The sequence below is a fragment of the Notolabrus celidotus genome, chromosome 18, assembly GCF_009762535.1.
Source record: "Notolabrus celidotus isolate fNotCel1 chromosome 18, fNotCel1.pri, whole genome shotgun sequence".
Lineage (NCBI taxonomy): Eukaryota > Metazoa > Chordata > Actinopteri > Labriformes > Labridae > Notolabrus > Notolabrus celidotus.
Window position 1 is genome coordinate 2,631,966 of NC_048289.1, and position 13,060 is coordinate 2,645,025.

General features: G+C 44.0%; 1 protein-coding gene across 1 annotated transcript in view; it reads right to left on the reverse strand.

Annotated features, from left to right (window-relative positions):
- Positions 1-323: 323 nt before the first annotated feature.
- Positions 324-13,060, reverse strand: part of spata20 (spermatogenesis associated 20) — a 71,956-nt gene continuing 59,219 nt past the window's right edge. The window contains exon 16 of the mRNA XM_034708496.1: positions 324-1,034. Within this exon, the coding sequence (XP_034564387.1) occupies positions 840-1,034 (195 nt within the window). The 3' untranslated portion in view covers positions 324-839. The remainder of the gene's footprint in view (positions 1,035-13,060) is intronic.

Below are 13,060 nucleotides of genomic sequence, written 5' to 3' on the forward strand. Positions count from 1 at the left end.
AACATTTGTTATATTCATATTGAGAAAAATGATATAATAATAATAATTATGGTTACCAAATTAGCGCCCAGACCTAATTCAGACATTGATAAAAATGTCAGAAAATACAGAGAGTTTATTGGATTCTAGTATTCCTGAGGTCATAATTTAAAAAAGAGAACTGAACCTCTAATCAAGCAACTCTTTGTACTGAGTGCTGACTGAGCTTAGAGTGGAAACAACTCAGGGCATGTACACATCCAGCTGTGAACTGATGATATCTAAAGCTCATGATGACATACATGACACAAGAGTATCTGGAGTAGTGAAGAAGAATCATGTCAGACAGAAGATGTTTGCTGGTGTATTTGAAATAAAATCATGTGCACACAGAATGAAGTTTAGGAAACCTGCAAACCTTCTTTCCTATTGGCTTAGAAGAAATGACAGACATGAAGGTCTCTACTGTCAGATTCATGTAACCTGGATGGTCTAACACAGGGTGAGACAAGGACACAAGTTCTTCAGTTAAATACTGCCCAGTGTACTAAAGTCAGACTCTGGCATCATGATATATCTAAATCTACATATTGCTTTTATGCTCATAAAGCTAAAACCCTTAATTTGATATGTTATGTAACACTTCTTTCTAAAGAGAAAGCCGGAGTTAAAGATCTGCAGAGAAGGAAAGAAGCCCCATTCACCAAACGTCTCTGAACCTCCTCAGTGTTAGCGTTCTTTCATGGCAAAGGCTGACCGACGAGCCAATAACAGCAGAACTGAGCTAGACTGAAGGTTGACAGAGCATAGCCTATGCAGATTACTGGCGTCCTAATAATCCTCAGTTAGTTCCTCCTCCATCAGTCTGCCTGAGTCTCTGTGGTCCCGTCCAGCAGCAGCCTGCGAAGCTCCTGGGGGTCAGTGACAGGAAGAGAACAGGTGAAGTCCTGGCAGACGTAGGCCGTCGCTACGCCACCCTGCTGGGTCATGGAGGAGAGTACGGGCAGACGGTGGTTCAGGAAACTGTCTGCATCTTCATCATGAAGTATCAAGACCTGCAAGAAAGGAAGGAAGAAAGGGATTAATGCTCAAAAAATGCAATCTATCAAATATGGTTTTTTTTTCATTTAACGATTCCAAAAAATCTGTATTATAAAATATATAAAAAATGTATTTTGTTCGAGGTTTCTGCCTGTTAAAGGAAGTTTGTCACCAACTCGGTCTCAGCAGATGTTGGTTCATTTTATTAGTTTATGTGACAGAGACCATGCACAACACAACTCCTGAGCCAGAGTCAGCTAACAGGCTAATTTACATCTGTGGTCCCTGGGCAGGAAGATCTAACAACACACGATACAAACAATCTAAAAAGACAATATTCAAACAACTAAAAACAACACTAGTGTTGCTCAATGTCTGCCTAACACGAGTCTGGTCCTGCTGGAGGTTTCTGCCTGTTAAAGGAAGTTTGTCCTTGCCACTGTAACTTGCTAAATGCTGCAAAGTGCTCTGCTCATGGTGGATTAAGATGAGATCAGACTGAGTCCTGTCTGTAAGATGGGACTGGATCGGATCCTGTCTTGATGTTGGGTCTTTGTTAATAATAGAACGTAGAGTACGGTCTAGACCGGCTCTGTTTGGAAAGAGTCTGAGGAGAACGTCTGTGTTGATTTGGTGCTTTATAAATAAAGATTGATTGATTGATTGATTGATTGATTGATTGATTGATTGATTGATTGATTAGCATTAGCTTGCAGGTGAAGTAAATAATTAACATCTGTAAAATGCTAAGGTTACTCTGGCATGGACACACACTCTCTCTAAACATCACATGTATCTTATCACATAAGCATCAGACGATTGAAAATGCTGCATGGTGGAAATAGGAAAGATATGATTTAATATAAATACAAGTAGGGATGGGTAACGAATTCAGTACTTGGTAGTACCGACGGAATTCGGTCGGTACTACCGAGTACCAATTCACGTAAAATCAAACAGTACCACGTTTCGGTACCTGAACGCATCCTTGTGACTGTGAGGGAGTGGAAGAGGAGGCGATTTCCCCATACTTTTGCCCTGTAATAAAGTTTGAGACTGATCGGGTGGACGTCTCTGCTCTCTGCTCTCTGCATCTGCGCAGGAGTGCGCCAAACGGAGCCTCACCGCGAGGCAGAGCTGCAGGATGATTAAGTTGAGACAGACTCTCTCGCTTCGACTACCTGCCCTGTTTATAACCGCTCCTGTGTGTGTGAATGACCAACACGTAAGTTGTGTGTCCTGTTATTATAAAGAGACGGAGACTGACTTTTTCCCGTCCGTGGGCGTTCACGTGTGTTCATTGATAAACTCCTGAAAGAGCAATTAGACGCCACGAGCACGTGTCAGCTAATATATCTAATCACCTATATAATCCGGTTTCTGTTCATTTCATGTTAAAGACATTTATATATATACAAACAGTTGGATTTTGTTTTGATATATTTGTTAAAGCTGCTATGAGGAACTTTTGTTTTGTATCGATTCTGGTGCCCCTGGTGGACAAAGTGATACCTCTTATCTCTTGTGCTATACATGCAAAATTAGTGTTTTCAACAAAAACCTCATCCTGTTGTCTTTTAACAGTCGACATTATCAGGGAATGTTATTATTTCCCATGAAAACAGTCAAATTAAGGCCGTTTCTTTTTTTTTTTTTTTTTTTTTTTTTCTTCTTTCTTTTCTCTTGTCTGCATATATATTTCTGGTTTGTGTCATGTTTGTCACAAACTGTCAAATATTAATGCAATTTATTCTTGCAGCAAAAGAAAAGAAAGAAAACCTTTTTCTTCTGTGCTTGTGACTGTGTGCATGCAACCATCACCATCCCTCTTAGAACTCTGGCCTATCTTTTATTGACAGCTAATATCATGTTCTGTAAAAGAGGGCGTGCACACCTAGGTGGGCCAAAAAAATAAAAATAAGAGAAAGTGAAAGAAAGATTACATAAGGATATACAAAGGGACAGGGAGAGAGAAGGAGAGAGAGACCTAACACACTTAGATGGAGAGGGACCATCTCACCATGATGCCAAAAAAAATCTGTGGGGTGATACTAATGATTAAGCAACCCTTAGTGTCCACAATCATTACTGAAGCTTGGGTCGCAGAGGGTTGCCGCCGTGCTGTGTTCTATTTGTGTAACAAGACCACCACTGGTGCAGATGAAACCACTTGGGTCAGATCAGCCGAGCGGTTCAGCCCCGCACCCGGGCCGCGAGAGCAGTCAGACCGAAGGACCCAACCCGCCGCGGGAGACCCAGGCCAGGGGACAAGCCAAGGACCCAGACCGAAAGCAAACAGGTACCGCCGGAGCACCCAGGGCGACCCCCAGGTCACCCAGTAGGAGGAAAGGGGGGCGAGGGGGGAGAGATCCCGCAGCCCCCCCAAGGGACACCCCCACAACACCGCCCCCACAGCGCCCCAAGAGGGAGCCAAAGGAGCCACCAGGGCCGAGGGGGCCCGGCACTAGGAGCAGACAGCCAGGCAGACGGGCAGGACCAGGACCAGAGCCCGCCAACCGGCGCGCCGGAGCGGGGGGGGGGCACTCCCCCCAGCCACGCCCCCCAGCCACGCCCTGCGACTGATGGACCAGGCCGCGGGGGCATGGAGGGACACCCCAATGGCTGCCGTAGTAACACCCCCCCAGCTGCGCGCCACCCCACCCCCTTAAAGAGGACCGCGAGGGAACCCCCGGAAAACCCGGCCCCGAGGGCAGCCGCGGACCAGGCCCCCACAGGGGAGGGGGCAGCAGGGGGACGGAGGGTGACGGGGACACCAGCCACCCACCCAGCCCCGATGGACCCCCAACGAGTAGGGCCGGATCACAAAGTGATACCTCTTATCTCTTGTCCTATACATGCAAAATTAGTGTTTTCAACAAAAACCTCATCCTGTTGTTTTTCAACAGTCGACATTATCAGGGAATGTTATTATTTTCCATGAAAATAGTCAAATAAAGGCCGTTTCTGAAGCAAGATGTCCATCATCTGGTCTGGCACCTACCCCCCCAAGGAGGTTTCAGGCACTCAAAATGACAACAGAGAAGGTGTCAGTGTTGCTGCTGATGGACTTGTTTGCTATTGAAGGTCATAAAGAGGCACCAGTATCATTTTCAGTCTGTTTCTCAGCCAGTTCAAAACTCCTCACAGGGCCTTTAAAGTTTATATATTGAGAAATAAATATGTTAAATTGAAAAATGTTGAGGTTTTCTTATTAAACAAATTAACATTTATTACCACATAAACACAAAAGTACCAAAAATTGGTACTGTAGAGTACCTATACTGATTCCCAGGTAGTGTATCAGTTGAAATGTGAAAGGTACCCATCCCTACATACAACCACAACATTTTAGAAAACCAATGATTATAAAAATGAAATGATGAGATAGAAATGTTTGGCATATTTTTTTAGCAACTGTTGACTTCTTAAAACTTTATTTTCAGCCTCTGGGAAACTCAACCAAAATCCATTTCATATGAGTTTTCTGCATTTGTTGCTTCATGCTGCTACAAACTGGATGCACTTGGGTTAGTGGCAATAAACAGTATGAAGATGAAATAAATGTAAACCTTTCTTTTATTGATTGTGTCCTCTACAGGACATGATCTGTCAGACCAGAGTTTCTGTCTTATGTTTCTTTCCTCTGTACGGCAGGAGGCCATTCAATTTGAATGTGAGTATTTGTATATTCAATCTAAGCAAGGGAACACAGATCCAAGTTTTAAACCAACATAACTCTCTTCAAATAATGTTAAATCTTTGATTCTGCCCAGAGAGAGTGTGGACAGATGTGTTGTTCACATGTCAGCCTGCAGCTGAGGTGGTCCTCACCAGTGACACATCTCACACCAAAAATGAAAAATCAAAAATGTGTGAAACTATTGACAAGCTTGTGTGTGTGTATGTATGTGTGTGTGTGTTTGTGTGTGTGTGTGTGTGTGTGTGTGTGTGTGTGTGTGTGTGTGTGTGTGTGTGTGTGTGTGTGTGTGTGTGTGTGCGTGTGTGTGTGCATATGTTTGTTTTGGGCGGGCACCAGAGTGAAGCTGCCCTGTGTGTCCCTGAGGCAGCTTTCTGTCAAACATGTGATGTCCTACTGGTCCAGCTCCTCCCCCTCCTACACCAGAGCAAGGACTGACAACAGGAACATGAGCACAGAGAGAGATACAGAGGGAGGATGGAAGGAGGAGAGGAGGAAGAGAGGCAGAGTAAGGATGAGGTGTGGTACCATTCTCCCAGAGACGACTGACAAACATGTCAGTCTATGAAGGATTAAAGGTCAAAGCACTGATGGGTAAATAAATACTGAGGGTCAGCGTGATGGATTATCAGAGCCAGACACAACACAGGAAATGTCCATCATTGATCACACCCAGCAGTATTCATCTTCATACCTGTGTGTCAGTCCACCCACTGTGACTAACACAACCACTCCACACCCAGAGTAGGGATGGGAAATAGTTTTTGAATGCATGAATATTTGTTCACTTTGTAAAATCTCATTTTGAAATTCATATTTTTCATTGCTGTAAAAGTTGTCTGGTAGTAATGCGTATTCCCGCCAGACGGTGGCGATAGAGCGTCTCAAAGCTGTTAGCTAACAGCATTAAGTAACAGAAGAAGAAGAATGCTAACTGCATTAAATAGCAAAAGAAGAAGAACACATGAGCGACAGTCTCTGGAAATGAAGCAGCAACCTCGGGCTGTGAGAATTGAAGCCAATGCAGAAGTGTTAAAAACTGCAGTTCCTCAAGTGTCCACTTGAGGCTGGCTCCGGAAGTACCGGAAACCACATACACACCAATTCAAAGAAGCCGATCTTTGCAGCAGAAATAAACATGTTTACAGCCTGGATCAAATAAAGAGTTTAGGTCTGGATAGCTCATTTCTCAATCAGCACACACTGTACGGGGGGTGAATTTTTTTATAACTTGGTATTTTCAAAGATATTAAACTTACGAGTTTTCCATTATGAGAGGCACAGCTAACTTGATTGACAGGTGGGAACACTGTAGCTGTTGGCGAGGAGGCTCAAAGCCCGCCTCTTTACCTCACACTGGCTATACAGGTTTAAGTTGTGTTAAAGGTGACATATTATGCTCTTTTTCATTATGTCTTTAAAGTTTATTGCTCAAAAAAACACTTATAAATCAGATTTTGGCATGCCTGAAAAACCCTCTTTTTCAGCCCTGCTCAGAACAGGCTGTTTTCTGTGTCTGTGCCTTTAAAAGAGAATGAGCTCTCTGACCACGCCCCCTCAGGAAGTGGATGTGGCCTCGGCTCTCCGGCACGTTGATGTAATGTTTACATGTTGGCTGAATATACACGGCTGCTCACAGACCCGCGTTACTTCAACCCTCTGAATCTGATCCAGAATCTGATCCTGAAGGGGAGGCGCCTGCAGCAGGACCTTTCTGAAGGATTGGTCACAGATTTAGTGTTTCTTGTTGTTTTATTTGTCAGTATGTCGACGTGTGTCTTGGTACACAGCTACGAACATATAGCTATGTGGCTATGCTAACTAGCGCTAGCACTTTTCCATGACAAATAAAAATCATCCACTAGATCTTCAAATCTGTAGACGTGGGGAGTAAAACCGACCTTTGTGTTTATTAAGACAGCCTACAACTAGCATGCCTCCCTCCTAAGCTCCTTGTTAGCACACGTGTGCAGGGAATGAAAAACAGAGGGGGGATTGAGTTGTATTTTATACAGTCTATGGGCTGAACAAGCTCTGAGCTCTGACTTCAGTTACAGACCGGATGTCGTTGTGACGTATGAAAAACACTGAAAACTGAAACGGCTCGTTTCACACACATTTACAGAAAGGTGGAGAAATCAGAACAGGGGCAGAATGGATTCTTTTCATTCTCGGGGGGTTTGTAGACATGCCAGGGAAACATATTTCAGGTAGAGAACCATTAAAAAGTCAATTTTGCATGATATGTCACCTTTAAGCATTTCCAATATGGCACTTGCCAATGATTGGCCTCAAAACAGGGCTTCAGAAACAGATGGGTGACGTCACTGATGCTACGTCCATTTATTTCACAGTGTGCTGGACATACGCGTGTAGTGTTGTGAGATTCAAAAGCAGAGAGAACTGCAGAGACTGAGCATGGCTGTAAATATAAACATATACATACACACCAGCTGCTGCGTCAATGAAACACCGACATAAAGTTCGAGACAGATGCTGCCAGGGCCCGCTCCGCTACTAGCAGCACCTCAACAGGTCAGGTGTCCGTGGTGTGTTTACATTGACTGTCTACACATGAAGCACACATGGTGAAGTGTTGTGTGACTCGCTGTTGCCTCAACTTAACTTTTCAAACCTACTGTTGGAGCCAGACCAGACAAAAACAGACTCCAAGACTCAAATCTATAACGCTGTGATTGTATGATTGAATCTCTATTTAAATACTGAACATAAAATCACGCTACATTAACCCTAGCTACTAGCTTCTTATTTATATTTATTTGATTAGCCTTAGTCTGCATGTTTTCTTTTCCTTTTTTGGGGAAGTTTGGGGGGGTTATAAATTAAGCATTATCACTGAACAGATGGCAGTGACTATCGAATAGTACTTTGCCTTGAAATGCTCATCCCTAACCCAGAGATGGACCCATCAACAGGGGCTGAAAATATAACCATCACACGCCCCTCAATCTCTCTGTCCTCGTCTTCTTCATCTCGGCCTTCTATCTTTGGCCATTAGACACCACTCTCCATTAGACACTCCTCTTCCCCGTGTAGGACTGCCTGCCAGCATTTACCCAGGAAGACATAGAAGAGCACGCAGCCTCTCCATCCCGCCTGGATGAGCCCCATGTTCCCCATCAGCTGTCGTCTCAATGAGCCCCAGGTGCTCTGCTTCGCCATTTAGACGCTCATTTGTGCCGGAAGCCATCTGCACTTCTAATGTCAAGAAGCTGTCGATGGGCGTCTCCTGCCATAAAGAACACCTTCTCTGCTCAGAGGTGTGTGTGTGTGTGTGTGTGTGTGTGTGTGTTTCTGTTACAGAGTCAGATTCCAGATAAAAACCTCCTCCTCACGGGACGATGAGGTGATCATGACGTCTCTGTGTGCTGATGCTGGGACACTTGTTTGGGACAGCTCAGGGGGAAATCCTCTAAACATAGAGAACTATGGATTTGCTCAGACTGCATGTGAGGGATGGGTGTTCACAGTTTAAAGGCATTTAAACACATACACACACACACACGCACGCACACACAAACACACACACACACACAAAGAGTGTGACTGTGGTCATAACGGTATGACTGTTGCTATGGAGACAGAGGGAGAATTTCCCTGCCAAGCTGAACCCTTTCCTCTCCGACTCAACTCGTCTTTTTACTTGTCATCTTCATTCAGTCCCTCCCTGGACCCTGGACCCTGACCACGTCCAGCTACATGCCCTCAACGCTGAGGCTGTGCTGAAGTCACAAGAACACTCTCTGCTCAAACCCTGGGGGACGCCACGCTACAAGAGTACGTGTTTAAGAGACGGAGGAGGAACGCCATGTGTGAATGTGGAGCCCAGTTCAGATAAGAACAGAGTGTACCTGTGTAAACCGTAACAAAGAGGCTCCTCACTTTTCTAATTATAGAAGGACTCACTAAACTCTGAGGATGACTAATGTTAATAAAGAGAGCAAAATCAATGAAAACACAATCAACTCCTTTTTACTTCAAAAGATTCCCTCTACAATTTAGTTACAAAACTTTCTGCACCTTTGTTTCTTTAAGATCCATCCATCCAACTATCCAACTATCCACCCATCCATCCATCCATCCATCCATCCATCCATCCATCCATCCATCCATGTATCCATCCATTCATCCATCCATCCATCCATCCATCCAACTATCCATCCTTTCAAGCATTCATCCATCATCCAACTATAAATCCATCAATGCATTCATCCATCCTTTCATTCATTCATCCATCCCACAACGCATCCATCAATTCATCCATCCATCAATTCATCCATCCATCCATGCATCCATCCATCCATCCATCCATCCATCCATCCATCCATCCAACTATCCACCCATCTATCCACCCATCCATCCACCCATCCATCCATCCATCCATCCATCCATCCATCCATCCATCCTTTCAAGCATTCATCCATCATCCAACTATAAATCCATCAATGCATTCATCCATCCTTTCATTCATTCATCCATCCCACAACGCCTCCATCAATTCATCCATCCATCCATGCATCCATCCATGCATCCATCCATGCATCCATCCATCCATCCATCCATCCATCCATCCATCCATCCATCCATCCATCCATCCATCCAACTATCCACCCATCTATCCACCCATCCATCCACCCATCCATCCATCAATCCATCCATCCATCCATCCACCCATCCATCCATCCATCCATCCATCCATCCATCCATCCATCCATCCAACTATCCATCCAACTATCCACCCATCTATCCATCCATCCATCCATCCATCCAACTATCCACCCATCTATCCACCCATCCATCCACCCATCTATCCACCCATCCATCCATCCATCCATCCATCCATCCATCCATCCATCCATCCAACTATCCACCCATCTATCCACCCATCTATCCATCCATGCATCCATCCATTCATCTATCCTTCAATGTATCCATGCATCAATCCATCCATCTAACCATCCATCCTTTCAAGCATTCATCCATCCATCATCCTTTCAAACCTTCATCCATCCATCCAACTTTAAATCCATCAATGCATTCATCCATCCTTTCATGCATTCATCCATCCCACAATGCATCCATCAATTCATCCATCCATCCATCCATGCATCCATCCATCCATCCGTCTATTCTTTCATGCATCCATCCAACTATCTAGCCATCAATGCGTTCATCCATTCTTTCATGCATTCATCCATCCCACAATGCATCCATCAATTCATCCATCCATCTGTCCATTCTTTCATTTATCCATCCATCCATCCAACTATCTACCAATCAATGAATCCATCTATCCATCCGTCTGTTCTTTTGTGCATCCATGCGTCCATCCAACTATCTATCCATCAATGAATCCATCCCTCCATTAGAGATGGGCATTTCAAGCAAAAAATACTATTCAATACTCATTGGCATCTATTCAATGATTATTCAAGTTATTCAAGTTTCAGTCCTGAGGTGGAGTGACGCCTGTGGCTGTAATATCTTCATGTGTGGCCAAGCATAGAAAGGTTTACTTCCACTGACCCTCACACACACACACACACACACACACACACACACACACACACACACACACACACACACACACACACACAAACCTGCTCAGTCATCATAACAACCTAGCATCTGGTCTGCTGCCTCAGGACAGGAACAGACCCACACACTGACACAGAATGTGGATGATAGAGGGGGGTGATGAATCGGGGCCAAGTGTGCAGCGCACGTTGTCAGTCATCCGCTGACACTGACTTTACTATCTGCTTAATTCCTCAACTGAATATTCATCAGAAGAGAGGGAAGTGAGGAGGTCGAGCTGAGAGCGCTGGAGGAAAATATCATGCTGGACGACATTGATGAGAAGAGAGGAGACGGAGGGACTGAAAGAGTTACACACATGATCAGATGATCAAGAAGCTCTGGAAAGAGATGACTGACTGGGCTGGCTATCTGCAAAAAAATATGAATGCTAATGAAGAAGCACAAAAAGCCTGTTGGAGGAAAACATATTTGGACTCTTCGGTATCTTGAATCTACCAGACATTGAATCAACACTCAAGATGATATCTCCTCAAGTTAATGATCTATAGTTTGTGCTTCTATGATATCTTTTTACACCTCTGAGCACTTTAAGTACTGAACCCTACATATCATCCTCCAGTGAGAAACACTGTAGTTTCATCATCCATCCATCAATCCATCCATCATCCATTTGGAGATTGAAGATGAAGACAAGTTCACCAATTATAACTCAGACAAACTCAAAGTCTAAAGGATTGCATAGATAATAAACATCTCCACAATGAATCTGATGACTCAAAGCAGAGGCCCGTCTACAAACAGTGATGTTTAGGAATATTTCTTTGTCTTCATGCCGACGCAGAAACGATTACAAAGAACCATGAGCATGCCAGACCAGTAGGTGGCGACACTGTATAATCAGTCCTTCATAGAAGAACATCTGGATGCTGTGTAAAGCGTGGGGAATAAAAATGGATTATAATTGAGATGTGTGTATTCCCCTCACGTTGTTGCATCATGATGAAGGGCATCTAGGTTTCCCTTGTAAACATGCAATTCAACCTAAAGCACCGAGCAGACATAAACCAGTGTTCTGCCATCGTGGTGCATAAACAATGCAAACAGCAATTGCCATGTGCAAATCATACCACCTCTGTGTATCTACTCGACATGGGATAACGGCCTGGTAGATTGAGCATCTGGTCATGTAGAATCAATCTTCCAGTGACAGTATTTTAATCATATGCATGCTACTGTGGTGATTGTAAAATCTGTACCTTAATGATAAGGTGACACACACACACATGCAGGGGGACCTGGTCTGGCAATGTGCTCTGTCCTTTATCTCACTGATTATCAGGTTCAGCTGCTGACAGTCTGGATTGGACCCTCTCCTCTAAATCAGCAGCGTCTGCAGCGAGATGTGAGGACGTAAGGATGTAAGGAGGTTCCTCAGCAGAATTAACAGCCTCCATCCTCCATCAGTCCCCGACACCGACACACACTTCATCAGCTGCTGTTGCATTTAAGATGAAAGGGATTTCTCATTTACTAAGGTAGTAAAAGTCATTTCAGGTTTAAAATGTCATCAAGATCAGATCTGACGGATGGAGAGACTCTTAATACACGTCGTTTATTCTGAAGCCAAAGAGGTGCAGCACTGGAGGGATGATACTCCTGTTGATTCCAGATCATGCACATCAAAGAGATGGGAAACCGCTTCTTCTTTAGCATCACGTTAACATCATGCCTCAACCAATCACCATTCCTCTGAAATTTACATGATCATTCTCTCATTTAAAAAAACGTCAGGTGAAAGTACTGCATGTGCCGACCCCTTTCCTGCAGCAGACCTTTGCCGTGACTTGAGGTGGTAACAGTCTTACAGTCAGAGTCAAGCTGCTGCAGTCGGTCTGTGTGAGCTCTCAGACTGCTGGACTCCAGGAGAGGTGTTTCATTAGCTTTAGTGTCAGAAAATCCAATCTGATTAAATACAGCCTCTTTTTTTTTTCCTCAGACTCATCACTACAGGTAAAATTAGGCAGGTGTAAAGCACTGAGCATGTGTGAAAGCATGACCAGATGGAACCTGAGGGCTGTTAAATCACACCTTTGGGTAATCTGTGAACCAGGCCACATGTTATATTGAGCTATAATAGTGTATATGTTTTCTAATGTGAGTACAAAACGCACCTCATACTGAGGGGAGGCAGGAATGTTCAGTAAATTTAGACCCATCTGTTTAGTCTGGCTTTTATGGAGAGTGTTTTATAACTTCAGATACTTTTTTTTTATTCTATAGTTTTTATTTCTAACTCTTCAATTTTTATTATCTAACTACTAATTTGAATTGCTATTGTTGTGCTTTTATTTTTCTTAGATTTTATCTTTAACTTTATTATTGTCTTAAATATATTTGTTTTTTTATTCTAATAACTTCAATCAATCAGACTTTATTTGTAACATAGAATAAATTAAGAATCCAAAAAAGATGACCCCCCCATTCTTAGCCCCAACTCTCAACCCATCCAACAATCCATATGCAAGGTTAAGAACATGATATTTAATAATAATAATAATAATTAAAGCCGCAAGCGGCGATGAACAGGCCCTCGCACGTCTGCAGCCGCCGCCTACGCGAGCCACCGCTGCCTGCGCGAGCCGCTGCTGCATCCGTACGCGAGCCACCGCCGCATACGTACGCAAGCCAGCGCCGCATACGTACGCGAGCCAGCGCCGCATACGTATGCGAGCCAGTGTTGCATACGTACGCGAGCCAACGCCGCATACATACGCGAGCCAA